The 25,920-nt window shown below is 46.2% G+C and overlaps 1 protein-coding gene across 2 annotated transcripts in view; it reads right to left on the bottom strand.

Annotated features, from left to right (window-relative positions):
* The window catches only part of ABCA1 (ATP binding cassette subfamily A member 1), a 91,580-nt gene that overhangs the window by 6,678 nt on the left and 58,982 nt on the right, over nt 1-25,920 (bottom strand). The window contains exons 11-45 of one of the 2 annotated variants that reach the window (XM_084503469.1): nt 25,766-25,882; nt 22,199-22,387; nt 21,105-21,310; nt 20,837-21,013; nt 19,983-20,205; nt 19,414-19,635; nt 18,687-18,891; nt 17,994-18,107; nt 17,372-17,543; nt 16,705-16,836; nt 16,057-16,196; nt 14,823-14,960; nt 14,061-14,281; nt 13,523-13,595; nt 12,817-13,019; nt 12,037-12,085; nt 10,973-11,086; nt 10,487-10,638; nt 10,029-10,153; nt 9,507-9,605; nt 8,637-8,823; nt 8,385-8,479; nt 7,918-7,950; nt 7,225-7,330; nt 6,409-6,483; nt 5,797-5,966; nt 4,445-4,622; nt 3,800-3,915; nt 3,568-3,712; nt 2,508-2,631; nt 1,748-1,877; nt 1,494-1,614; nt 1,252-1,314; nt 683-789; nt 131-272 (exon numbers count right to left, since the gene is read on the bottom strand). In XM_084503469.1, the coding sequence (XP_084359595.1) occupies nt 131-272; nt 683-789; nt 1,252-1,314; nt 1,494-1,614; nt 1,748-1,877; nt 2,508-2,631; nt 3,568-3,712; nt 3,800-3,915; nt 4,445-4,622; nt 5,797-5,966; nt 6,409-6,483; nt 7,225-7,330; nt 7,918-7,950; nt 8,385-8,479; nt 8,637-8,823; nt 9,507-9,605; nt 10,029-10,153; nt 10,487-10,638; nt 10,973-11,086; nt 12,037-12,085; nt 12,817-13,019; nt 13,523-13,595; nt 14,061-14,281; nt 14,823-14,960; nt 16,057-16,196; nt 16,705-16,836; nt 17,372-17,543; nt 17,994-18,107; nt 18,687-18,891; nt 19,414-19,635; nt 19,983-20,205; nt 20,837-21,013; nt 21,105-21,310; nt 22,199-22,387; nt 25,766-25,882 (4,863 nt within the window). The remainder of the gene's footprint in view (nt 1-130; nt 273-682; nt 790-1,251; nt 1,315-1,493; nt 1,615-1,747; nt 1,878-2,507; nt 2,632-3,567; nt 3,713-3,799; nt 3,916-4,444; nt 4,623-5,796; nt 5,967-6,408; nt 6,484-7,224; nt 7,331-7,917; nt 7,951-8,384; nt 8,480-8,636; nt 8,824-9,506; nt 9,606-10,028; nt 10,154-10,486; nt 10,639-10,972; nt 11,087-12,036; nt 12,086-12,816; nt 13,020-13,522; nt 13,596-14,060; nt 14,282-14,822; nt 14,961-16,056; nt 16,197-16,704; nt 16,837-17,371; nt 17,544-17,993; nt 18,108-18,686; nt 18,892-19,413; nt 19,636-19,982; nt 20,206-20,836; nt 21,014-21,104; nt 21,311-22,198; nt 22,388-25,765; nt 25,883-25,920) is intronic. The other variant, XM_084503470.1, reaches the window with a different exon arrangement.

The following is a 25,920-nucleotide window of genomic DNA, read 5'->3' as shown; positions in this document are numbered from 1 at the left end:
AAGCAATTTAATGACACGGTGCGATGACTCAAAAAGATGCAGACCACCACAATACTTTGTGTGTTGTGGGGAGTGTGCATGCAAGCAGGAACAGTTAGTCACGGGGGTGGTCCCGTGGCGTTTCATTTACCTTGCAGACTTCTTTCTCTGGAACACCTCTGAGGAGCGCAAAGAACTCCAAGTGCTCTCGCCCTGTCAGCAGCTCATTAATAGCATCAAACTGCGGGCAGTAGCCCATGTTCTGATGGACTTCTTGGATGTTGGACAGAATACTGTAAAAGAAGAACTCCTTTTGTTAGGATTTTACAAATACACACCATTTAGATAATAAAAAGAGGAAGGTGAATCAGTGGGTTTGGAATCATTGGACTAAGAAAAATATGGGATCCTAAAAGTCTGTCTTTGCCCAATTCTTTTTCTTTTCTTTTTATAGATGTGACATTTAACCATGGCAGGGCAGGTATTTAGAAGTGACTAGCAGATTAAATACACCTTCATAAGTCGCTGAACTACTTCAGTAGACTCAGCAAAAGGCTGAAGCAGATACCAAGAGCTCAAAATTGAAAAGCGTGGCAGCATTTAGACTTGCTGGAAGTGAAACAAAGGCTGTGAAGGTTGAAGGAGGAAGAAGCAAAGGATTTTTTTTTAACACAGAGCAAGGAAAAGATGCATGGTCTTTCACCTGTTCCCTTTCAGGAAAGCTTCTCCTCCTGTCACATCTGTATCACCAGTTAGCATCTTGAAAGTGGATGATTTGCCAGCACCATTTACTCCCAGGAGCCCAAAGCACTGGGGATATAAAAAGAGCAAATGAGCACAGGATCTGAGAACAGGGTTCAGTCACTAATTTTCACCACTGACAAGATTGAAGGTGACAAACTTGACTCTCAAGACAACCTGAAGGGGGACTTGAGTGCTTTTTCTGAATAAACTTCTAGACTTTCATTTCAAGCATAAATCTTTAGGCTGGGAAACGGAATGAACTGTGGTGTCACCTCAGTGCAGTGCCACCACAGTGCATCTGTGCTAAACCTTGGAGGGTGCCATAGTTTGGCCTCTGGTCTTAGAGGTAGCAGAGTTCACTATCATCTTCAAAGGCAGAGAAAGCCTGAGTGATAAACTGCTTCAACTTCCAGGCCATTCCCTTTGGTGCAATTTGAACATCATCTGCTTCTAATATCACCCTACTCTGTGTTGTGCTTTTAAATACTCCAGTAATACCAAAGCAATGAGTTTGACAAATAAGCTTACCTCTCCAGGGGGAATTCCAACACAGATTCTGTCAACTGCTGGCTTTCGCTTCATTCTGTAAATCTGAAAACAGAAGAAAAAAAAAAAAAGGAACAACCATGTAAAAGGAACTATAACTACAGCCATACATATTCAACACTTCAGTATTCTCTAGTTCTGATTCCATTAATCTCTGAGTGAGGATGCCGGTGAACTGCATAGCTTTCATCCAACATGTCTTAGAAACACAAAACTTTTGTTACCTTGGTCAGCTCCTTGATTTCTAGGATGTCACTCTGTCCTCCTCCACTAATTATTCTCTGTCTCTCTCTGTTCACATCTTCATCTTCATCATTCACAGGAGGAAGCTTGGCATAGACAGGCCTGCAGAGAGCAACATGGTAAAGCCTCAACAGAATGTGACAGAGCCTCCATAGTTCACCTCCTCCCCAGTTCACAGCAGACACCAGGGAAAACTTCACCTGCCTGCTGTGGTGAAGTGAAGCAGACAACCTACCTGGGTTTGATGAAGAACCTGTACTGGATGAGCACGGTGATGAGGAAGAACACTACACCCTCCACGGCCATGGCAAAGAGGTTTCTTCCCACCAAGTCCCATGACAGAGGGGACACAAAGCGATTCTCACCTGTGAAGGTAAGAAGTGCACAGTCACCTTTCCAGAGCAATGGGAGCAGGCTATCATTTCTTCCTGCAAAGCTCACCAGGTCAGGCAGTGTGGGCACTGGAGAGCAATCAGTGAGAGGAGGGAGGGGATAGGCTACACAAATTCTGGCTGCATACACACTTCTTGCTGTAGCACAGTTGGGGGTGGGCAATTGCTCTTAGTTGAAGGTGACGTGCGCCCTGAGAATCCAGCCTGACGAAGAATTGCTGGCCCACCTTCTCATGAAGCACAAGACTCAGGCCTAGCATTTGCATCCCAGAAAAAAAATAAAATAAAATCCAGCTCTCCAGAATCTCTGCAACTCCTTTCACTTGGCCTAATGATCTTCTCCATGCATACTGACCTCACGTATTTTTAATTAAGGCTCCTAATAACTCAAAGTACTGGGGATCTATCTGCCAGACCTCCTCATGCTCAAAGCCTGAACAGGTCAGCCGAGGAGACCTACCAGCTTTGGTCGGCTCTGCACTGCAAACTGTACAATTTCAGTTCCTGAAAACTCAGAGGAGCAAAGGGTGCTCGTCTGCAGCAGACTCAAGTGTTCCCTCTCCAGTTCATACCACTGTGCCTGCAACACACAATTTCACTTACCAAACCTCTCCAGAGCATCAGCCATGGCCTGGTTCTTCACCATGTCAATAAGTCCACGCCCCAGGCAGAAGTGGGGAAAGATGAGGAAGACGGACTTCAGGATGTCATTGATGTTGTTCAGCTTCTGTTAAGACAAAAATGAAGTGCCAGTGAGCCATCTGAGTAGAGAGCAGCCACCACCTGCTGAGTGTGACAGCATGTTGTGAGTGAACATCCACAGCCCACTAGCAGCACTGCAGCCCCACAAAAAATCAAGGATTAGAAATGTTCTGCCAAGAGCCAGTTCCAGGGCTCCTCTGGACAGTCAATGTTGTTCTTTCTTTGCTCAAGATGCTATTAACACCAGCAAACTATACCAAGGACAGATTTCTCCAAATGCTCACAGGTAATGCTAAAAGGCAGTGCCTGCAAACAGCAACATACAGAAAGGCTACAGGTTTTGGAGACAGGACGTGTGTGGTTGAACAGCCTGGTTGTCTCAAGTGGCTGTGGGTAGCCACTCCCCAGTCAATATTGGATGCTGTAGTCCTTTGCCTTTGCTGTTTTCCATTTGTGTTAACCCACAGGTCTGACTGACAGCAGCTTCTAGAGAGGTTTCTGTTCTGCCAGGCACTTATCTTCAAGCAAGTCCATGCCTTTACTAAGCTAAAATAGGCCTTGTGACAAAAGGGACCACCATCAAGGACTGCTGCCTTGTGCCCACGGGCAGTGCAAATGTACCACAGGCAGTAGTACCATCAACAGGTTAATCCCACAGGGTCCTTTCCCTCAAGGAGTACTTCCCACCAATATGTGACACAGGGCCTGCTAAGATGTCTGGTGTTGAGGGAAAATCACATCTTCCCCAGGAAGTGTCTGGCTCTGGAAAAACTTAAGTGAGGTGCATAAATTCACAGTACAGTCAGAGGGACATTTACCACTGGAGGCAAAACCAAACTGAGTGCTTGAAACGGCCTCTAGTAGACAGTAAGTGAGTAGGGGCAACATGCAGGAAATTCCTTTTAAACATAGGAAATGCCCACGTTTAAACCCCTGCTAAGGAGCTTCTGGGGAGACTTACATTGTTGGTGAAGAGCTCCAGGACAAAGGTGGCCACGCTGCCATTGATGCCAATGAAGAGGTTCACACTAGTCAGCACAACGTATGCGGTGCTGGGGATTTTGAACACAAAGGAGGCTGGATACATGAGAGGGGTGATAGACCACCTGTAAGAGGAAAGGCAGCAACATTAGATAAGGATCTTTCAAATCTAAGTTCCTTCCTAGTCATTATTCTGAGGAGAAATCCCTTACCCATAGAGAAGCAGAAGAAGAGCCAGTACAGGCAAGTTGGAGGAGGATACATATGATTTCTGCTGGAAGCAGATGAAGATGATGATGACTAGCGTGGCTGGAACAATGTAGTTGCACTGGAAGGTGAAAAAAAAAAAAACAGCTTTAGATTTGTTTCTAGATGACAAAAATGAAGGTGTCTTTCTGCTCTGAACCAATGATTTTCAACATCCTGTAGTGTTCCCAAGGCCACTTGCAATGGGAGACTCTTAGAAGTGTCAAATGTGTGAGATGCAGTGTAGTACATATGCATTTACATTTCTTGCCCTTGAAGCAGTTAATAGTCTCTCAGGGGTTCTGGACACCATGGGTTGAAAAGCCTGATGTGAATAAGCAGAACAAGTGGCAAACAAACATTCTGGGGCAAGTATTTTAAAGTGACATTAAAAATACCAATGCTGGAGCTTATGGTTGTCTTCCTATCTTCTGTTCAGTGTTCTTTGTCTCAACATAGTCCCAAGAGTGTAAAGGCAGAAGTCACAGCTGTCCACTGAACTAATGTTGTGCCCACTGGCCCCAGCTACATTTTACATTTCACTGGACACCCTGCAAACACAGGATCGAGGACAAATTAAGCACAGTCACAAAGCACAGTTCAGCCCTTACCATATCCCAGACAAAGTTGGCCAGCCAGTAGATCACAGGCTTCACACCACTGATGAATTGCAAGTGCTTAGCCTTGCTGACACGTTCCTGGATGAGGAAGACCACAAAGCTGGCAGGAACAAAGGACATGGCAAAGATCACACAGATGGAGACTAGGACATCCACAGAGGTGGTCATCCTGGACAAAAAAAGAAAGAAAGCAAAGTGTTTGTATGTTGGTACTGGCTTCCTTGAGATGAGGTTAGGCAGCTCATGCAGGGCGGCACAGAAACTGGTTCTCCTTCTGCTGCCCTTGTTTTGCAGGGTAAAGGATTACCACACCAGGACATGTTAACTACAGGGTTATATGATCAAAGGAGTCTGTACAGCTTGTAAGCACCTCAAAGACAGCACGAAAACCTGGAGACAAGTTGGTAACTTCAGCACCATAGCCTACTTTATGCTTTCCTCACCATCACCCTATGTAACTTTGTTTCTCACTTAATGCACTTACTGGGGTTGGGATTTTTTTGCTTTTGTTTTTTAAGTCCAAAGAAAGGTATCTCTGACTGTCACCTGCCATCGCTGTGCTCTTAAGATTTGACAGATGTATCTGCATACAGCTTATGACTCCTGATTCAGCTTGTGAACTCATCAATGCCTCAGTGATACTGAGTAAGCCCTGTGCATTACTGCATGCCCACCAGGCTGAGACAGTGGGCAAAACTGAACAGGATCTATCGATTTGTCAAGTGGTGGCACTTTGGGACTAATGAATGACCATATGCATGGCAAGTCACCTTCTGGATATGTCTGGGAAAGGAAAGGGGCAGTTACACTGTTGAAATTCCCCAAGCAGCAGTGGATCAGAGGATTTCATTGTTTTTTAGAAGTTACAACTTCAAGGAACTACACACAAAAAGCTTGCATAGCACTGAGGAATAGGGAACTACCTTCATATAACAAAGATGTTCCCTTTCATTCTGTGACCTCCACATATGCAGCTGTCTAGGGAGGATCTATCACACTTTGGAGATAAACCACTGAAGCTTTGAGAACATAACAGTGTGGAAACAGTGGTGACAGGTTCTTTTTACACTATTTACACCAGCTACAGAAAGAGAGTAAGTGACTTATGGAACCCTTACAAAACCACTGCTGTCTCTTGTGTGCAGGTTATTCACCTTCCTTGAGAGGTGAGGGGTTCAACTAGCCTGCCCAGACCACAGAAAATTAGGGGAAGCATGGTAGAACCTCATTGCCACAAGCCACTGACTGCCCATCAATGATGCTACAGCACTGCACACGTTGTCAGCTTCCAGTAATCAGCAGTTGATGATCCCAAACCCATTTATATTCACATTAGGACTTACAGAGCCACTTCAGAGAGCTGCTGCTTGGTGAGGTTGAGTGGGTGATTGAAGGCAGTGATCCCGTAAGCACTAGGGTTTTTGCCTTGCTGCAGATTGGCCCGAAGGATGGCATTGTTGATCACATTTAGGAAGGAGGCAATGGCATGCCAGCCCTTGTTGTTGAACCACACCTGCAAGAGACCACATCAGCATCAGAAAGGCACCAAGTGTATCAGCCACGGAACAGACTCCTGAGCCCTGCAGAATGTCCCTTCCTATGTTGAGGGTATGCAATTTCTTTCTTTTTCCAGCCAGCTTGCTCAGGGACCAGACATACAGTTTGACCAATAACCATTAGAGGCTGCTGGAAGCAAGAGCATGGGCCTTGAAACCAAGCCACTGATTCAGCACAGAACTCGTTCTGAGCCTTAGGCCTGAACAGGGACAAACAGATTTCAGTGAAAACTGTAAGAATATAACCTGCATCTTCTCCACTAGCAAATGATTTAAATGCAGAGAGCTCTAGGCTGCATAGTTGTCCAAGGCAAACTGCTGAGGCTTTGCTAACTGAAAATAACTCCTGGTTACCAGAGCTTCAAGCAGCAGGCACAGCAGTGAGGATGCTTGATTTACCTTCACGTTGTTCTTTGTATCCAGGCCTTTCATGAAACTTGCCAAGCTGTTGAGAAATCGATCTCCAGAACTCCCCTGCAAACAGCAAAGAGAGAGTTACTTCCCCTCTTTTCTTACATCTTGGACTCTGGGGGTCACCCTAGGTTTTTCATGGCTCTGACAGTTTTCTTTCTAGTCTGCAGACTGTATCCTCTGAGACAGAGGTGGTAAGAAGGTTAGAAAGTGTAGCTTTCCCCTCACCCTTTTCCCTTCTGCAGTCCTACCAATAAGAGAGATCAGCCTTAGGCCTGTTTTGTTGTAGTTGTTGTTGGTTTTTTTTTTTTTTTTTTTTTTTTTTTTTTTTTCTACCCAGTGACAAGTATTAAATCAGGGTTGCAGAAAATCTTCAGTGACACCACAGCCCAGAGGCAGTCTCAGAAGAAAGCAGTGGACCAAGTTCTCTTCTGAGCCAGGACGGACTTGGCACAGAAGAACTTAAGTGAGGTTTTACAGAAGCTTGTTAAGTCCCTGAGGCAGCCTGCTCTGCCCTGCCACACAGCACTCAGAGGTGGCTGTAATCCCCATTGACTTGCAGATGGTGTTGGGTAGAACCTGCATCAGCAATGAGGGCTGTGCAAGTGTCAGATGAGTGCATTTCCAAGCCTTCTGCTGCTGCCCAACACCAGCCTGGAAAACCCCAGCTGAGAGGTGATGGGGAGAAGCCACTGGAAAGCTAACACACAAACTATTCTCACTTTACACTTTCCAAGCCATCTCTCAAATAACAGAACTCTGTCACATGAACACAATCTGGGTTTATGGGAGACAGCTACTCACCTGCGCTAGCTCCAAGATTTTCTTCACCTGCTTAATGGCATCAGTGACTTCATGGCTTGGAGGAAGCATGAGGGAACTGCTGGCTCCCAAGGAAAAGCCACCATACCTGGGGGTACAGATGGAGAGTGAAGCACACATCTGACTACACACCTCCAGAAAACATCACTTCTTCTTTCCCAGATGTCTCATTTTCTTGCACTACAACCAAGGCACGTGTCCCCACTCTTACATAAAGGGCAAACTTTGACCCTTCCACATTGCTACTTAGCCCTGATGTCTTCCACCCCTTATTTCTGGGGTTAAATTACCAGTTTATGACTACAGTGTGCTGTTTGTAAAGACATAGACTGTGTTTAATGAATGCAGCTGTCCTCTGCTGCCTGTGCAGGCAGAGCAGGACATTCCTCTGTTTTTCTTGCTTGCAAAAACAGCACCTCCTGTGAGACAGTATTGGCTGATCCTGTCAATCCCTACAAGCCAGGACTGCTCTCCATATAAACCAGGCAGGTTTTCCAGCAGTGTGTTCTGGGGTTGTCCCAGCTGTATCCTTTGAAGTGTTCCTGGGACACTTGGCAGTTAAGAGCCACGCACAATAAACTATGAAATGGGGTGGAGCTGTCCTGAGAACCTTGCTCAACACAATGCACAGGGTGCAGTGGAAACAAACAAACTAGAGAAAATGTACAAACTCACCTGAACTCATTCACCCAGATCTTATTCTTTAAGCTGCAGAAACAGAAAAGAAAGCACATGAGATATACATGGAAAAAGAGGAGACAACCCCTACCAGTGCTTCAGGCACACAGCCAGGGAAAAGGGTGCAATACACCCTCACATCTGGCATATGATCTTTAAGGTCCCTTCCAACCCAAACCATTCTATGATTCCATGTCCCACCACTCCTCTCTGGTAAAACTCCTGGGGTTTGCACCCCGTCCTTCCCATTACTTTACCCTCAAGGCTCAGGACATGCCTGCCTCCCTGCCCCAGAACTGCCATGGCATCACTATAAAGCAGAAACACCTGAACTGTGGATCAGGACAGTCAGAGGAGCTAAGAGTTTGGGTTGCCAAGACCTATTTGGCTGAGCTGTGAAGCATCCCGCTGACAGCACAGTGTGTTTGGTGGGGAGGTAAGGGACAGGGCATGTTAACAGCTACCTTTTTCCAATGATCTGCGCGTAGGTCTTCACTAGATAGTCTGAAATATTGCGGCCTGTCAGATTCTGGAGGATATCAGCAGTGTCTTGTTCTCGCTGGTGTCACCGGGGAAACACAGATGAATATCCATTAGAAAATGCAAGTGCCAAATCAGATAAATTTTGTTCAGTACTGTATAAAGTATTAATCACACCCAGCCACTCCGCTCTCTAGGACCATCCCACACTGCAGGACCCCTCAACTCCCTCCTACCTGTGGGGGTGGCAGCCCGCCTGCACCAGGGGGACATACAGGCAGCATCTTCTTGATCTTCTCATTGCTGCACTCGCATGATGGGGAAGGGTTCTCCATGCTCCAGTTGCCTTTCAAGATGTCCAGGACTGACTCTGGGACTGAAGCAGTGGTCCATTCCGTCTGCCCCACGGTGCAAGGAGTGTCTCTGTGTCAAGACAGAGGTAAGGCAACCGTCACCCCCTTTCCCATCATCCAGTGAAGATGAGCTGCAGCTCTTCCTGCCTAGGCACAAAACCAACTGGACTCTGTATATCCTTTCTACACAAGTGGCCCAGATCTTCAGTGATTTGCCCAAGGCCATGCAGCAAGACAGTAGCAGAGTTAGGAAATACCACCAGTGCTGCTTGGCTCTCCATCCTGTCTGCTGGTGTTTGTGGGGGTGCTAACCTGGATTCTTTTAGTGCAGCTGGAAACTTAGGATTGTGTGAATAGGTACAGTCAAGAGTAGAAGGTGATCCTGCCAATTGCAGGGGTGCTGGAATTAGATGAACTTTAAGGCTGCTTCCAAGCCAAACCAGTCTGTGATTCTATAACTAGGTCCTTTTATTTTTTTGGTTCAGAACTGAACAGTAACTTGAGGGAGAGACAACAGTCTCCTTTCCAGCTCTGTCAGTGAGGACTTGCATCCAGACCCTGCTCCCTTACTATGCCAGGTGCTGGCACTTTCTAGAAGGTCCTGAGCGTTAAAATGTTAATGTAATTACAACCCTTTTGGTTTAAATCCTGCCCTGGCCATGTGTAAGTATCATTCCCTGAAGCTGACTAAATCTACCGAGTGACCAGAAACCAGGGCTGGGCTTCCCCTTCCCAGCACTGAGTTCTACTTACGGGATGGAGTGTCCTTGCATACAGCGTGTCCCAAAGCCAGGCTTATTGAGAAGGGCATCCAAAAGCCTCTGAGTGCCTGCATCTTCTGGAGCATCATTGCTATGGATAGAGAAGACAAACACCACCGGGTCAGTGGGTTAACACACACGCAGCAAAAACAGCAGTGGAGTAAGGCTGAGAACACAGTGACAAAGCTCAGGAAAAGGATATGGGTGGAGGTTTCCCTTTGAAAAACACTTGGCCTAGGAGCACAAACACACTTCTGGTCTACATTTATTTTTCTGCACAGCATTACTGGTCATAACACCGTTCAGAAATGGATATGGCCTTGCTAGTAGTTAAGGATGGCAGTTAAAGGTCCAAAAAGGAAACACCAGCATTCCCTTCAAATTTACTTCTGAGCTAACCACAGAAAGCAAATTTAAACTATACAGTAAGGAATTCAGTACTCGGTAACTTAAGTTAGCAGAGAATAAAACAATTTTAGGATTTAGCACTATTTCTGTGCCACAAAGAACATACCTAATAAAAGTATACTGCTCATCGTACATCCAGGGCTGCAATTCCAGGCTGGGGTACTTCCCAAAGGGAGGAACGATCAGGCTGAACATGAGAGCAATACACACAAAGACAGCTGGCAGCACAATCTGAAATTGCAAAGAAAGAGTGAGCATTTTTAAAGTGAATGTTCCAGTGGCATCATCAGCTCCAGGTGAGTCAATGGATCAAGACTTTTTTTCAAAGTTTCCCAGGAAGGTCTTTGTAAATTACCATGGCTTCTCTCGATACCAAGACAAGGCCTATCCTGACATGCAATCATGTCACTCACGTGGCATACAGAGGACTCAGACCCCACTTGCTTCTCTTAAGGTATAATTTGGATTTGAATCTCATTTGTAAGAATTCCTGTGCAAGAATACGTGGTAACCACTTGGTTATCCTCTACCTCCTTTCACTTGCACAAGCCCCCTTTTGCTCACCTGAGCAAAGAAGCCTTTCCGGCTTCGCTTGGCAATAAGCAGCCTCTTCCACAACAGAGCCACGAACTGCTGCTGGGACAGCTTCCAGCCCTTCATCTGGTAGGAGCCTTTCCCATCCATGCCACTGAGAAGGTCTGTCTCTCTGGATTCTGCTGGCAAGAAGCAAGAAACAATTAATTACAAGCTCACAAAAATATACCCTGGGCAATTCTGTGCTGGAGAAACAAGGTGATGGCTGGACCAGTTACTCACTCACAAAAAAAAGAGAGCAACAGGTTGAAGAAGCAACAGAAATTCACAAGAATTCATTTATAGCTGTATCTCCTTGAGCCTTGACAGGAGGTTGGAACAGGCAATGGATACTGCAATGCCTACTAAAGGCAAATAAGCCACTAATCCTTTGGTACTCTCAGCCTTGTAATCTGCAATATTTATAATGTGAAAGAGTGTCCACAAGAAGAAAACAGGCTTGGGAACCCTCAATACCTGGATCTATGTCTGAATCATTAGGGTCAAATGCATCGTCTTCTGTAAATGGACGAAGGCAGCTCTGTCTGTCTCCAAACGCACGCCTGTTCCTTCTGGCTGGCAATGTCCCATCTGAAAATAATGCAGTTACGGTTAGCTGAACTGCTTCCATTGATCTCCAGTTAGCACCAGAGAAAGCAAAGCAGTATTGTTTTCATTTTACGTGATGCCCATCTGTAAACCGAGGAGCTGAGTTGGAGTGATTCCAGTACAGAAAAACCTAAAACCATGACTGTTACTCTGCAAGGTCATATGGTTTATGCACTATTCCGTGTGTGCTGTCCTAGAAGCTTCTTCCAGTGCACTGGACATCTAATTTTTTTATTTTTTTATTTTTATTATTTTTTTTAATTTTTCACTAAGCCCTAGAAACTGCAGGCTGTTCTCACCAAGAGAAAATTCTTGTTTAATATGCACATGACACTAAGTACAATTTGCTAGCATTAGTTTATCAGGAAACACTGCCACAAACATTTAGTTCAGTGAGCTGCTCTCAGGAAAAGAGAAAGAGGAAGTCAGAGGGTACTGTGACCCTGTCAAAAGTTCTTCTTACTCCTCAGAGTAGACAGCAGTGTCACTCAAAGTCACAACACAGTCAGAAACTTGAAACTGCACTTTTCCAAAATGACTGTGCTGTTACTGAGTAGACAGAAAGTAACAGTAAACAAGCAGACTTTAAGCATACTAAGAACAGCTACTTTAGGTCATGAAAGCTCTCACCACAGAAGAGCTCCGCTTCAGCCTGAAATAGAGGCAATCACACCTGGGCACATGTCACTGTATAGCTGGACACATTGCCATACACAAAGGTCACCCACCTGTCCAAGGCTAACAACTGAGAACAGCAACACTCCTCGTTTGATATATCCACTGCATCATTTCATCCCCAGGAAGCTAAGCCCTGCACTGAAACATTACTCCTGAAATATCTAGGCTCTGTCAGACATGTTCTTAAACAACACATACAGGGTATACCCCTCCCTGAAGTCTCCCTCAACGCTGTAGGAGACAACTACACTCACCTGAGGTTTCTGCATCCACACCACTATCATCAGCCACTTTGAGGAATATCTGAAAGGCAATGGTAAGTGTCAGTGAAAATTAGAAGGGATGCAATATTGTGGGGACTCCTTCAGGAAATGCCATGACAGAGCCTAAGACTGACATTCGTATCATGAGAACAGAGGATATAGGCTCTATCCGCTGGGTGACTCAAGCATGGACTTTCTCTTAGCTTCCCCAGAAGCACAGGCTGTAACAACACTGCAGTTGTTTCACCTTTACAACATCAGTTCTCAGTATGTCTTAAATGAACATCATTTCCTATGTCTGAGTGAAATACCTTGGTACTAAATGTGTCAGAACACAATCACAAGGATCAGCCCCCAAACCCTGACACGGGCATATGGCCGTAGGGTTTCTGTAAACAACAACCTCCAGTACTGAAAATGCATGTTTCCGGTTAAGTGCAGCACAAAGCATCCCTAAAAACACCTCAAAGGTATTTACACAGTCATTAGAAGCCAATTTGGGGCCAAACTTTACATGACAGACATCTCAGTGAAGTGCAACTGAGTACAAAGGACCTAGCTTGCCTGTATTACATTTCCATTTTTATCACAAATACTTTAATGGTACAGAATAAAATCCATTTTGGAGAGGAGGACAGAACTGCTTGCTCCACAATAAACAGGCAACTATTTACTGGAAGTGGAGACAAGACTGCCTTGCCCTTGTTTCTGACATAATTCACTAATTCACTTCCGTGGTTTAAGTCAAAAAAGAAGGTTTAGCTCACTCACCTCCTCCAGGGTAGTTTCAGAAATGCCATAGCTGGAAATGCCGAGGTCAGAGAGACGGTCATCAATCTCATGGAACAGCTCCACAAAAGCTCCCTCTTTAGCAGCTTTGTATGGCAAGACATAGGTTAACTCATGGCCAATGTCCTCCACCAGTCTGGCCTCAGGAACATGTTTTGTAATGAGATTTGAAATTGCAGACACATCTAGAAGAACCAATGAAAAAGGTAGTATTCATCTTTTGACTTTGTTCATTATGCAGAAAAATCAGCTCAGCCTAAAATAATCCTGTCAGAAGCAAAGGAAGGAATATGGGACTTCTCTGGAAAGCAGCTCATTTCCAAGGAAAATCTGACTTCCATTTATTTTTAGCAAAGACTTGGACCTAAGTCTGGTTATTCCTTTTATTTGTAGAATGTGAGCGATCTGTTACGTGCTACCAGCAGCCTTGCAAGTCATATTGCTAACAGGCCTAGCAACTATGTCACCTTTAGCTATTAAATCTCAAGACAACATGAACTCGAAGTGGCTCACAGGAGGAAAATGTTCCTGTATTTATGGATTTAAAAATGCTGTGTCTGTGAACTTGATAACTGTCCCAAGACTGTAGCTACACAGAGACACAAATTTAAGGCAGTTTTTCAAGGTCAAAGGATGAGCAATGTTAGCACTGGGACTGAATGTTATATACTCTTTTCCCGAGCCTCACCTATTGTCAAGGTGTCGCTTTCATGGTCACTGCCAAGGCCAGCATCGGAGCTGCTCTGGGAGACACTGTCATCCTAGTCACAAAAAGAAAAGACAACCATTAAGCAATGTTTAGTTAGAAAAGGGGCCTACGTAGACGCTACACTCTTTATAATTCCAAACAGATGCTGCATCATGCTAGATATTCCACAGAAGAGTCAAAGTAAAGGTGACATACTACTGCAAAGGGATAAAATACAAGCAAGAAGTCACATCAGTCAATTTAAGTATTACAGAAGGGTGCATTTCATCTATCTTGTCTCTCTCCAATCAGCTTTGGAAACACTGGTGTTGAAATAAACTCTATTAGAGGCATATATCCCATGCAACAATTTAAATAGCTGTAGTTGTCTGCCATGGCACCTACGAAAGCAAGCAACCCTTCTTTTTAAGAATAAGGGGTTTTTCTTCAATATATTCTGTCATGTAAAATCTCAAATGCTGTAAGCCTAAAATTTCACGCAGGAAGAAAGAACATAAGCAGGAATGGTCAGTTGTACCTTTTTCAGATAGGACACTGTGCTGCTGCTGTTTCGACAGGAGCTCAGAGAAGAATCCACATCCTTCTTGACCAGGGTCAAGTAATAGCCTGTTCCCAACTGGTTCTTCAGGAAGAGAGAAGAGCCAACGCAGCAGAGCTTGCCATGAGAAATGATGGCAATCCGGTCGCCCAGAATGTCTGCCTCATCCATGTGGTGTGTGGAGAGAATGATAGTGCGGCCTGCAAGAAAGCAAAGGAAGACACTGGCATAAAACAACCATACCCAAGCTTGCAAAACAAGAAAGGCCATGATCATCTGGGTTTTAATATGAAGTTGCATAGGAGGTTTGTGACCCAGGTTGAAGCTCGTTTGTACAAGGATAGCAGTATGGAAAAGGTTCACAATTGCTGTCACAGTTATATTCTCTCCATTCTCTACACACCATTGCCCTGCTTAGCTGAAGTGGGTTAATTTCACGTCAACAAGCATGGCTGCACTACAACAGGACACTGCTGCAAGAAAAGGGTGAATTTCTGGCTTTACTGTTCTCACAACACATCAAGGGGTTTTGTTCATGAGCTCTGACATGAATGGGATGAGAAATGAGGACAGGTGAAAGATCAGAACACGCTTGTCCCACATGCTCTTTGTTCCTTCCTCAGTGCAGGCAACAATAGCGTTGCAAAGACACGTTGCTATTTTGGGAACAGTCACGAATCAGAGATTTTCTTTTGCTTCACATGACAGATTTCATTGGGAGTACAGAAAAAGACCACATACCTTGCCGATACTTCAGAAGCAGTTCCCATATCCCTCTGCGGGAATAAGGATCCACCCCAGCCGTGGGTTCATCCAGAATGACAACCTTGGAGCCACCCACAAAGGCTAAGGCAACTGAGAGCTTCCTCTGCATGCCACCTGACAGGCACAACAAGAAAGAGGAATTCAGGCTGACACAGAGAGCAGGAGAACAACAAACACAGCACAGTGGAAACTGAGCTCTCCAAGAGAAAGCAGAATTGAATACTGAGAAGACAGTGCTGCTAGTGTTTCAGGCCTTCAGGGTCCCATAAACTGCAGGACAGGGGATAATTCATTGGGATGGTTTTCCCCCAGCGCTGCCCAATTCTTCTTCTACAGCAAACCACATCTTGCAACCCCCTCTATAAGTGAATTACGTGTATTTTTGCTACATCAGCAGTAGCAAATTTCCTGCTTGGAGGCCTAACTGTGTTTAAGGATATGGAGCACAGGTCTTTAGAAGCCTGAACTACAGCAGGAGGTCCCCAAGAGACTCGCTCCTGTGTAAGTGCATCAGAGACAGCAGTGAGGAATTATTATATACTCGTCAACCTCTCTTATGTTACACTCTTCTCAGTGAAGCCAACCTGAGGCCATCTACACTCCCTTTCCAAGGACAAATGTGCAGTCTGTGAACATGTTGACTGAGACAAAGCAGTCTCAGTCCCCAAGTATCTGGTACAGAATGACACAGGAATCCTGGCATTCTGGAACAAAACGGAAGGACACTCCAGGATGTCAACTGAAGTAGCAGAAGTTGATATAAAAAGTGCACGTGCTGTTCACAAACACCACATGACTTGGAGGTTAGGTTATGGTCTGAACCACCCTCACCTAACCCCATAAAGCCCAAACATACTAGTAAGCACTTGGAAAACAAATATCACACGTAGCTTTATCACAGGTATGCAAATTCCATGGCTAGAGTGGATGCCTGTGTCATGATGGAAACAAGTACAGGATATTCATAGAAAGTGATTGACTTTTTATGGTATCAGCATGAAATACTGTAAGATCATTATGCTTCCTAATTTAGATGATTAGGTACTTAGTAAACACCTAATTTTTTAAGTGTCAAGTTGTATGGTAGCCTGCAGAGGATCCAGCCTTAACTGGAAGATCCAGACGAGATCTGTGATGCAGCCTCTGCCAAGCTCTGCTGAGAGGGAGGGCTGAGGGAGCTACTCAGAAATGTACAAGCTGCTGAACCTACCAGAGAGTTTGCTTGTCCTGGCTTTCAGTTTGTGAGGCAAACCAACATCCATTGCCATCTGCTCCATTTCCTCTTTCACCTGCTTCTCCGGCAGCCCTTTGAGCCGAGCATAGAACCAGATGTGCTCCTCCACAGTGAGCCTGGGGAACAAGAACAAACTCAGGGCACAGCTGAGAGCACCACGCTGGCATACATCCTTTGCATTTAGTGTTACAGCAAATGCATTTGTCTGCTAGGGAAAACATCTCTTAAGGCTGAGGTTTTAGACAGCAGCTACAGATTGGGTGTGCTCAGCTCAGGCCTGATTTCAGAGTGTGACTGTTCAGCCACAATGCAAATAATCCTCCTTTAGAGGAGCTTGGCAGTGCTTAACACCCCAAACCAGTAGGCTCAGTAAGTTTAGTGTAGCAGATTTCCTCAGAAAGAGGACAAAGATGAAAGTGTAGGCTCTTGTTGATAATACATAAACATGCATGAACACACTAATGAACAGAATGTCCTTCTACCACTCTCACACCACCCTGCTGTCAGTCACCCTCCCCACAGCTGAAGATACATCCATCCCAGCTGGAAGCACACTAGTGTCTCAGAAGGAACCCAAATACCAGTTGGATAACAACAGCCCTGCATCTCATGGATGCTACTCACAAGTCAAACAGCACATTGTGTTGTGGACAGACACCCAAGTTTTGCCTGATGGTGCTGAGCTCGGAGCGGATATCTTTGCCCAGGATGAAGGCAGTACCCGAGGTTGGAGGGAACAAGCCAGTCAAGATGGACCTGAAGAACAAACAAAACAGATATGCAGGTTCTACCACTAGTAAGTGGCTGCTGTATATGCTAGGATGGATCAATGAAGAGCAGGTGAAAGCCCTTGGGAAATCCTGCATTAGGGAAGTAGTCTGACAAACATCTCACTAATGGATGAAGAATTGGCTCCAGTGGTTTTAACACAGTGATCAAAGCACACCCACATGACATTGTTTGAAGGAAATATCTTTTCCTCTAAAAGCTTCCCATCCTTTCAAGCTCAACTCATTTCCTTATCCTGATAAGTCAGAATCACAAATGGGATTACTAAAAATATGCTGCCTGCCAGCAGATGCATTCAGTCACAGTCTGAACTCCCTCCAGTTTCAGTCCCCTTTATCTGTGCATCTTCTGAGGCAGCTGGAGTAAATAAACAAAGCTCAACTGAAATCAGCAGAGCATCATCAGCAGAGCCCCACTGCAGTTGTACCTGCACCATATTGACAGGTACAGTAGCATTCAGAGCCACTTCCCCCACTTCCCAAAAGTATTATGTTGATCTTACATGGTAGTGGTTTTCCCTGCTCCATTATGTCCCAGAAAGGATGTGATCTGCCCTTCATAGAAGTTCAGTGTGAGACCATCTACAGCAACTTTCTTGCCATCACGATAAACCTTTATCAGGTTCTGGATGGAAACACCAAGGCTCAGATGCACAGGCTCTTCCTCCTTGCAAACTGGAAGGAAAACAGCAAAGTAGAGACAGATTATTTAACTGTGTGAGAACTCCAACGAACAACACATTCCTCCAAATTTGTGGAGATCCATGGAGAAATGAGCAATACAATTAACTGGCTATATTTCTTTCCTAGTTACAGGAACCTTCCATAGAGATTGCCCTTTAGCTCTCTTCACTCTCTTGGCTTCATCTGGAGGTTAGAAATCTCCAGTGTCACCAGGGTCAGCAAAAATGAGAGAAATTCTCAACTTTGAGGCTTCAGTATCCACCTGGCTAATTACCTTGGGTTTACCTAGATACACACAGCTGATGAGTGTACCCAAACTGAGAACAAATGGAAGACCAATTTCACTTCAGCCACGCAGTCCTGCTGCCCGTGAGCTCTGCTTTCAAAGAGGGAGACCCCAACACTGCACTGCAGACGGGCTCCTTTATTTCCAACACTTACCTTCTGAAGGCCCCTTCTGGTCAGGATGAAGGGGCTGCCTGTCCTGTTGTTCTTCGCCAAACCAATATGACTTTGTGAAAGGAAAGTACCAGGGCCTGGGAATTCCATACTGGCCTAAAGAGTGGGAAAATAAATAAATAAATAAATAAATAAATAAATTTACATGAGCCCAACTGCAGCAGACCATTTTCCCAAGCTAGCTTTCATAACGTGAAGGCAAGTATTTTACCCCCGTAGTAAGCCTCTAGGTTAGGCAGGACTAAGGAGATATTTACTGATGAAGACACTGACAGTCTTCAGGATGAGAACAATCTCTTTTCTAAAATTCCATTTTAGGGTTAGAGGTCCTATGCTGGAAGGCATTAAGCATCCACATGTGGTCTGATATTCTCAATGCCTCCTATGGCATGGTTTGTGGAATTAGCAGTTCAGAGAAGGGAACAGTTGAAATGCACCAAAGCTTTTGGGGCTATCTTAACCAGCACCACAATGGGGCACTGCCTCTGTACTGGGAAACAGACACTGATAATAGCCACAACAGCCTCCCTGTAATGCTGGTATGGAGTTTTCCTCTATGACTTTTCTGCAGCTCTGCTTAAAAATAGGCCCATTTTGCACCTTGTCAAAGGAGTAAGGCAAGAGGATCCATGTGAAAGCGTGAAGGTATGACCCTCACTCAGAAGCAGACCTCACCTGGGAAGACAGACTCAATGTACCAGGTCATGACCCCATACAGGAACGTGTCAAACAACATCATGACGGCAGATGTGGTGATGCTAAAGCCATCTTCTTCTAGTGGGCTCTCAAAGAAGTTGTCCCATTGAACACCAACTCCCTGCTCTTCAAACAGTGCAAAGTACTCACAACCAAAGCCAAAGGCTACTGGAGACAACAGGCTCTGCAAATGGGAGGCATGAACACACAAAGTTTTTCACAACTACTCAGCTCTGGGCAGCTCACCATTAGTGCAAGGCTAAAGCAACCTAGTTTGGAGACCTTACAGGAAAAAATTAGTCCAAGGAGCATCACTAGAATCACTAGAGGGACTGGCAGACTCCATTTTTGTTTTGTTCAAATAAGTAAAGCCTGAAATCTCTGCTGGACCACCACCCAGAATAAGTTTGCTTCCCTGTTCCTTCCATTATTCTGTGGACTTTAATATGAGGGAAGACACCATTAGGCCACCCTCTCCAGGCAGGTGAGGAGAAAGTCAAATGGTTCCTACAGCCCTGCCCATCTGGTGGTACAGCACCACAGAATAAAAAGATGAAAAGAGCTTCATGTAGCTAAATTACTCCTACCAAAGCCAACAAAAGCTCAGCCCTAGTAGCTTCTTATGCTGGAAAATTATCCTCTCATTGCCCCCTCCCCGCTAATTATCACTGTCCAGCTAGAGTGCTGCAGTATCATTGAGACTTACCGCAAAAATCTTGAGTGAGAAGCTGACGTAGTCCTGCCAGGCAACACACAGCACATAGGGAAGGTACAGTGTGAAATACACAATACCCCCACAGGCAGCTGCCAGGTTGGCCCTGGAGAACACGGTGCTGATGAGGAAGCATTGGAGAATGGTCACAACAGCGAAGATCGAGAGGAAAACAAACACCACGCTTGGGTCGCTGTAAGGTAGCAGATTCCCCATCTGGAAAATGAAAAACAGGCACATCAAACTTTGAAAGGGCTCTCTAAAATGGCTCTAGTAAAACGAGATTCTCAGCAATGCTGCTGAGGGGATGGGGACACTGGGCTGGCTGCAATTTGCACAGCAGCATTCCCTGAAGTGAGGTGCTACTAGAGGTGCATTTTCAAGGGCACTGAACCTATCACAGCACACCCTGCAGTTTTCAGCAAATCATCTCTGTTTTAATTCCAAAACCCTGCTCCCAAAGATCAGTCAACAACCACTACCTCCTTCTCGATGTGCCAATTCAGGCCACTACACATCAAAGCTCTGGATTCTGCTGTCACAGACCGAACCAGTGGGCTCACCTTGAGGATCAGCACCAGCAGACCTGCACTCATCAGGAGAGGAATGAGGCTGCTAATGAACCAGCTTAGCCAAAGGATGCCATTGTCAAGGCCCATAATCCTCATTGTCTCCTTCAGCCGGGCTTCCTTCTCATACACGATGCCCTTAATTATCACAGCCACTGAGTAGATCCAAGCTAGAGTCATGAAGAGAGGCATGGAGCGGCTCATGACACGCAGAAATCTAAGAGCAGGAAGAAAAGGGACAGAAGAACAAAGTGAGAAACATTAGTGTGACTTTGGGTACCACCCAATGGTTAGCAGAGCATGGCGATGGCTAGGGCTTCACTGCACAAAGCAGCCCAAGTGTAAACCATGACATAGTGTCAGTGTCTCACCACAAGGTGAGGCTGATGGGTCTAAAGCACATCACCAGCCCTGAGTGGGAGCTGGCGTTGTAGTTCTCACTCAACTGAAGAGCAGGTTCAAAGAGCTGCTTTTTGTGGGGACTGCTCTGAACTGTCTTCCTTCCACCCTCCTGTGCTAAGGTCTCTGCTTTTTTTCTCAGTGCTAGTTTTGCTTGTATCAGGTTTGGGGATACTGGCACATCTCACGAATGTGCTCTTCCTATTTCATCCTCCCACTCTGCATGTGGAAGTCCTGTGCAGATCTGGGAAGGGTTCCACAAGTCATTACATATCCTAAATCCTTAGTGCTCCATACAGGAGCCCTAATTCAGAGAGTAGGGAGGCTGACGAGATCTGCTCCCACACTGATAATAGGAACACAGTAAGCCATGTTTGAGGAGCGAGAAAAGCCCATGCCTCCTAAGACAGAATGCTCCTGGGAGCTTTTGAAGCAGCCTGTATACATACATGTCATCCACGTAACATGGATAGGGCATCTGCTGCACATAAACTCCTGTCTTCTTCTCCGTGCCTGTTTGCACCCTGATGATGGCCTGTTCTACCACATCCTGCAGGTAGGCAAAGCCTCCCCAAACGTAGCGCATGTCCTCAAAGGGGTCAGCACGGGGACCAGGATCCCAGTACCTGCCAAGGGAACAAGACGTTTCTGTTAGAAATCCTCAGTCAGCTCAACCCCAGTAAAAAATTGTGTAAAAGGCAGTATGCCAGGCCTCACCCATCCTTGATCTTGTTGGTCCTTTCCACGTTGTCAATGTCCATCCGTATCTTGTATTTCACATGCTGAGGGAGCTCTGTGCTGTTAGGAGCTATTTCAGTGAAGACAATACCAGCCCAGAACCTCCTTTCATCCAGAAGCTGCAAGGACTTGTTTATAAGACGGACTTCTGTGGCCACAGGCTCCAGTTTGTCCAAGTTGACACACTAGACAGGGACAGTTTTGGAAGTGTTTATGGGATCAGATCAAACCAGAACACACTTTAAGTTCAGGAGGGACAGAAAAGAGGTAACTCTACAATACTAATATCAGGCCCATGAAAAGGCTGTAGCACTGAAATATCCTGCAATGGCTCACAGCAGCCCAGCAAGTTGCTAGAGATGTCTTTTTTTTTTTTTTTTTCCCAGCTTACTGGTTATCTGCAAGTCAAACAGGTGTCCCTGACAGATAACCCAAAGGTATTTTCTGTACAAGAGGTTAGGAAGCATTACAGTAGTGGCTATAGGATTCCATACAAGCATCAATTTTCATAGATGAGGTTTTATTTTTGCTGTTACCAATAAGCTAGGTCTGACCGAAAGCCTCTAAAAATCTGTGGATAACTCACAAAGGCTTTGGACCAGGCCCCCAAAAGACCAAGACATGCTTCTGTTTGCACTCATCTGCCAAGAGAAGTGCATAACATGTAGAACAAGTTCCATTATTTGCTTCATCTTTCTCAGCTTCAAGAAGCTGCTAGCGTTGCTGCTGTCCTCAGCTAAAACCCCAAACAGAAATATGAGCTGTGACATGGCTGCAGTGAGCAGCCACTTTCAGTCGTCCAGTAACAACAGGGTGGGAAACCACATGCAATGGCCAAAGCAGGAGCCTCAAGAACAAGGCCTACAGTTAGGTTCCCACATCTATATTTAGACTCCTGAATAAATAGTGTTTTCTAACATACTTTGCACTTGGCCCCACCAAAGCATGGTAATTTACGGAACAGGGACTGAAGAAGATTGATCTTCCCTTCCCAGGAACCACCCCACCACATGAGTGGAGGCCAAGGCGCCGCTGTCCCCCAGCTCCCTGCCCACACTACAGCATGATCTCACCTCCATGAAGCGGGAGATGGTCTGAATAGCCCTGTCTGTCTCATTGAAGGCATCCATCCAGGTGTACACCGACCCGTTATCTGTCTCAACCTCCTCGGGATGCTTTGAGAGGAAGCGGGCAACGTCCTCCACCGTCCAGTTGGAAGCTGGCAAGTGCAGGTCCCAGAGAGCTTTGCCTTTCAGCAGCGTCTGTGGATATTTTAATCAAAGAGGAAATAGGTTGAGAATTGCTGTTGGATCACCCCCTTGTCATGGAAATTAGTATTACTGGGAAAAATGACTTAAAAATGCACTGGAAACACTGATGTTAAACCAGAGCTCCCTTCAGCACCCACAACCAGCTGCCCACAAGGCAGCCGCGGGATGGGGATGATGCCCGTGTTTCAGGTGGCAGCGAGCAGCAGCCCTCCATAAATGCTCACCTCCAGCACCAGCCACCTCCAAGCCCCAGACACTTTGCCTGGCTGTCAGGGGGTCTCATTTCTGTCCTCTGCTGCCGAGTGCCAAGCAACTCACTTTGTCACCCGGTGCTGATGCTCCCTGTGCCACTCACACCCTCTTTTAACTGTGCACCCTGTATTTCCCCAGGGAGCAGCACACTGCCGTACCGAGAAGCTCAGCCTGGGGGTGTTCCCGACAGCTCTGGGCACCTCTCCTGCCGAAATGATGCACTTCTCCCAGCGCAGCAGCGAAGCTATCGGGCACGCTTCGCAGGCTGGCTTGCTGTCTCCTTGTCCTGCCACATTTTTTCCGTGGAGAGGGCAGCAGAGAGCCATGCACAGCCCCACGCCTTGGGAAAATTCAGCTAGCGCTGCCCAGCCCTGGCTCAGCCCTAGGTGGCAGCCACGAACCGGGCTCCTCGGGCAGGAGAGAGATGAAGGAGACGACAAAACCCATCCACGCCTTCCCTCCTCCCCACAAGCCACGGGGTTTTACACCAGCAAGATACGGAGCAGGAAGAAACGTGCTCAGCAGAAATGCACCTGGCTGCCCAGCGGCCGCCCAGCTCTGCAGGCTGCTCCAAACAAGTCTCTGGGATGGAGAAGGGGCAAGGCACAGCCAGAGGCTGAGCCCTCCAGGTAATAAACAGAAACACCAGAACCAAAAGCCGGGTGGCTTTGTTATGTGCTTTTCTGTTGTGTCACCGGGGCTGGCTGAAACAGCCTTGTACAGCAATGATGTCCTGCCTCTCTGCTCTCCCACTGGAGACAGTGCTGTTTTCACGTGGTTTAGCTCCTAGCTTTTGGAGGGTGGGCTGTGGACCTACTAGGTATATATGTAACACCCTGCACAAGTGCAATCCAGGTAGGAGCACCTGGCAGTAAAGCAGAACTGAGAGCTGTGGGCAGTAATGTAAGGGCAGGTAGGAAGGCAGCATTAACTGTAAGAGATAAAGCTAACCTGAAAGGGAGGAAAAACCAGCCAGCAAAGGGGGAAAACTAAAAATCATAACCAATAAAAACAGGAAATGGAATTTCTGCCAGAACAAAGAATGAAGCTGAAAGGTGCGGAGAGGAGCGTCCCCATGTGCAGCTGTTAGCAACAAACCCGAAAGCAACGGGTCACATGAGTTACAAAAACAGAATCACAAACTGGGAGAACAGAACAAGCCAAGCTGACAAAGGAGAACATGCAAAAGGGAAATCTGAACAAACAGGGATGCACGACAGGCTGCACAACGCTGCCTTTGCGCACTCGGTCTCCTGAGGCTGGCCACCCCACCCTTGCTCTCAGGAAGGGCACCACGCCTGCAGGCACAGGGCTCAGCCTCATCATGTCCAGCAGCAGCATTAACAGACAGTAACTCCTGGGGGCACGTCCCATCCTCCCTGGAGTCAGTAGCTGCATTAGCATCAGGCTGGAAGTGCCAGCAGTGAGTGGGAAAAGCAGTTTTCCTCTACCGCAGAAGGAAATACACCAAACATGTTCCACACCAAAGGAAGCCGGGAGGTGACAACCCGTCTCCCGACAGCACAGCAGTCTCAGGGACTTGCAAACAGCAGAGTGGAACAGTCCCAAGCAGGCAGCTATATGTTTTAGCCTACCGCTGAGAGCTGTGCTGCATTGCTAAACCCAACAGGATGCTGCCTGAGAGCTGCCCAGGTGTTCATAATGCAGTACTGCTGCGAGCAAGAACCGCTGCAGGTGACCGCAAAGGAACTTCTGCTACTGCACCAGTACAGGGGAAGAGACCAGACTGTTGGGAAGACCAAGAAGTAAACACCAGAGCCAGCAGAGTTAACAGGATGCATAAAATAAAGAATCAGTAAAGCCTAGGGCTCATTTAAGCACAAAAACAAAAAAAGCCAGCAACATTCACCTTTCAAAAGACACAACTGCAAACCAAACCAATACCCAGATCCTGTCTCAGTCAGCACTCCCTGCAGCAAGCAGTTCAATTTACAATCGGTGGGCCTGATTCTCATCTCTCTGCTACCAGTATCTGCAGAAGTAATTTTAATAAAGCCAACAGAGGCACAGGAGTAATAAAAATGATGTCTTCATCCTCTCAGGTATGTCGTGTTCTTGGGAAGAGCAACAGGATAGGTCAGGGACTGTTCTGCACATCATTGCATTGGGATCAACAAGGAATGAACTTCAAGGTTTAACAAACCCAGGGAGATCTCTGTGTAACACCTGTGCTATAACACCCACCCAGCTGCCAGCAGGAAAAGTTCCTCTGCAACTGATTTTCTGTTGTGCTGTTACAGTTTTACATCACTGCGTTTCCAAAGACATCAATGCAGAGGTGCAAGACCCACCCCTGAGCTACACCTGAGGGAAGCAAAGCGAACTAAGCCTCTTGTACTTTTAATAAGCAGATAATGCCCTAGTAATGAAGGTCTTACACTGGGCACAATGCTCTGGGGAGCCAACAGAATAGCAGTGTGTCAAATCCAAACAAGGCTCCCAACCCTTTCTTCATGGTCTTGTACACGTAACACGTTATGAAGTGATCAGCTGCAGGGTGATGTTCCCTCTTCCCCCAAAAATACTCAACTATTACTAAATTAAGCATACCATACAAGCCAAAATTATTTTTTTTTACAAGGTTTGTGCCAGGTGACCACCAGGCATCTAGGTGTAGCTCTAAGACAATAACCATTTAAATCTGACTGCACTCAATGGGGCCTGAGGCCACCTAGCACATTCCAGGATCTGATCTAGGTATATGGTGGGTCATGAAAGCAGCTGCTCCAGAGAGCACTTTTACAGAGGAGTGCACAGCACAGGCAGCAGAATATGTCACCAACTCCACAAAAATACCACCAGCCAGATATTTGCACAGAATTAGGGCAACAGTGTGGAAGAAGCAGCACACTTCCCCACAGAGGTAGATTAGAAGCAGCTCTTAAACGTGGTCTGCTCCTGTTTGTGGCAGGATGTTACATGAAGGAGTGTCCAGCACAAGGCAAGACTGGTACAACCACAACATGTTTCAAAAAGGGGGTCACATCCATACTATTTATCTGCCCAGACTAGTGCTGAAGCGCTATCCAAAACAAGTGTTTCATGACTTATCGCAGAACACGATGGTAGTGGTTCTGGCAAGAACAGCATACTGACCCGAATCAGATCCATTTCCTGACTGCTTTCCATAAATGTCCAGATCTTCGGGCTTATCTCCTCCCACATCCCCCCGAGGTCACGAAACACACCCAGCTCCTGGAATGTCCTGTTCACCTGTCGGCAAAGAGAGGAGGAAGGTTATTCCCAAAACC

Source organism: Aythya ferina (genome assembly GCF_964211825.1).
Source record: "Aythya ferina genome assembly, chromosome: Z".
Lineage (NCBI taxonomy): Eukaryota > Metazoa > Chordata > Aves > Anseriformes > Anatidae > Aythya > Aythya ferina.
Note: the sequence above shows the minus strand (reverse complement) of the source record. Positions and strands in the feature narration are given on the sequence as shown.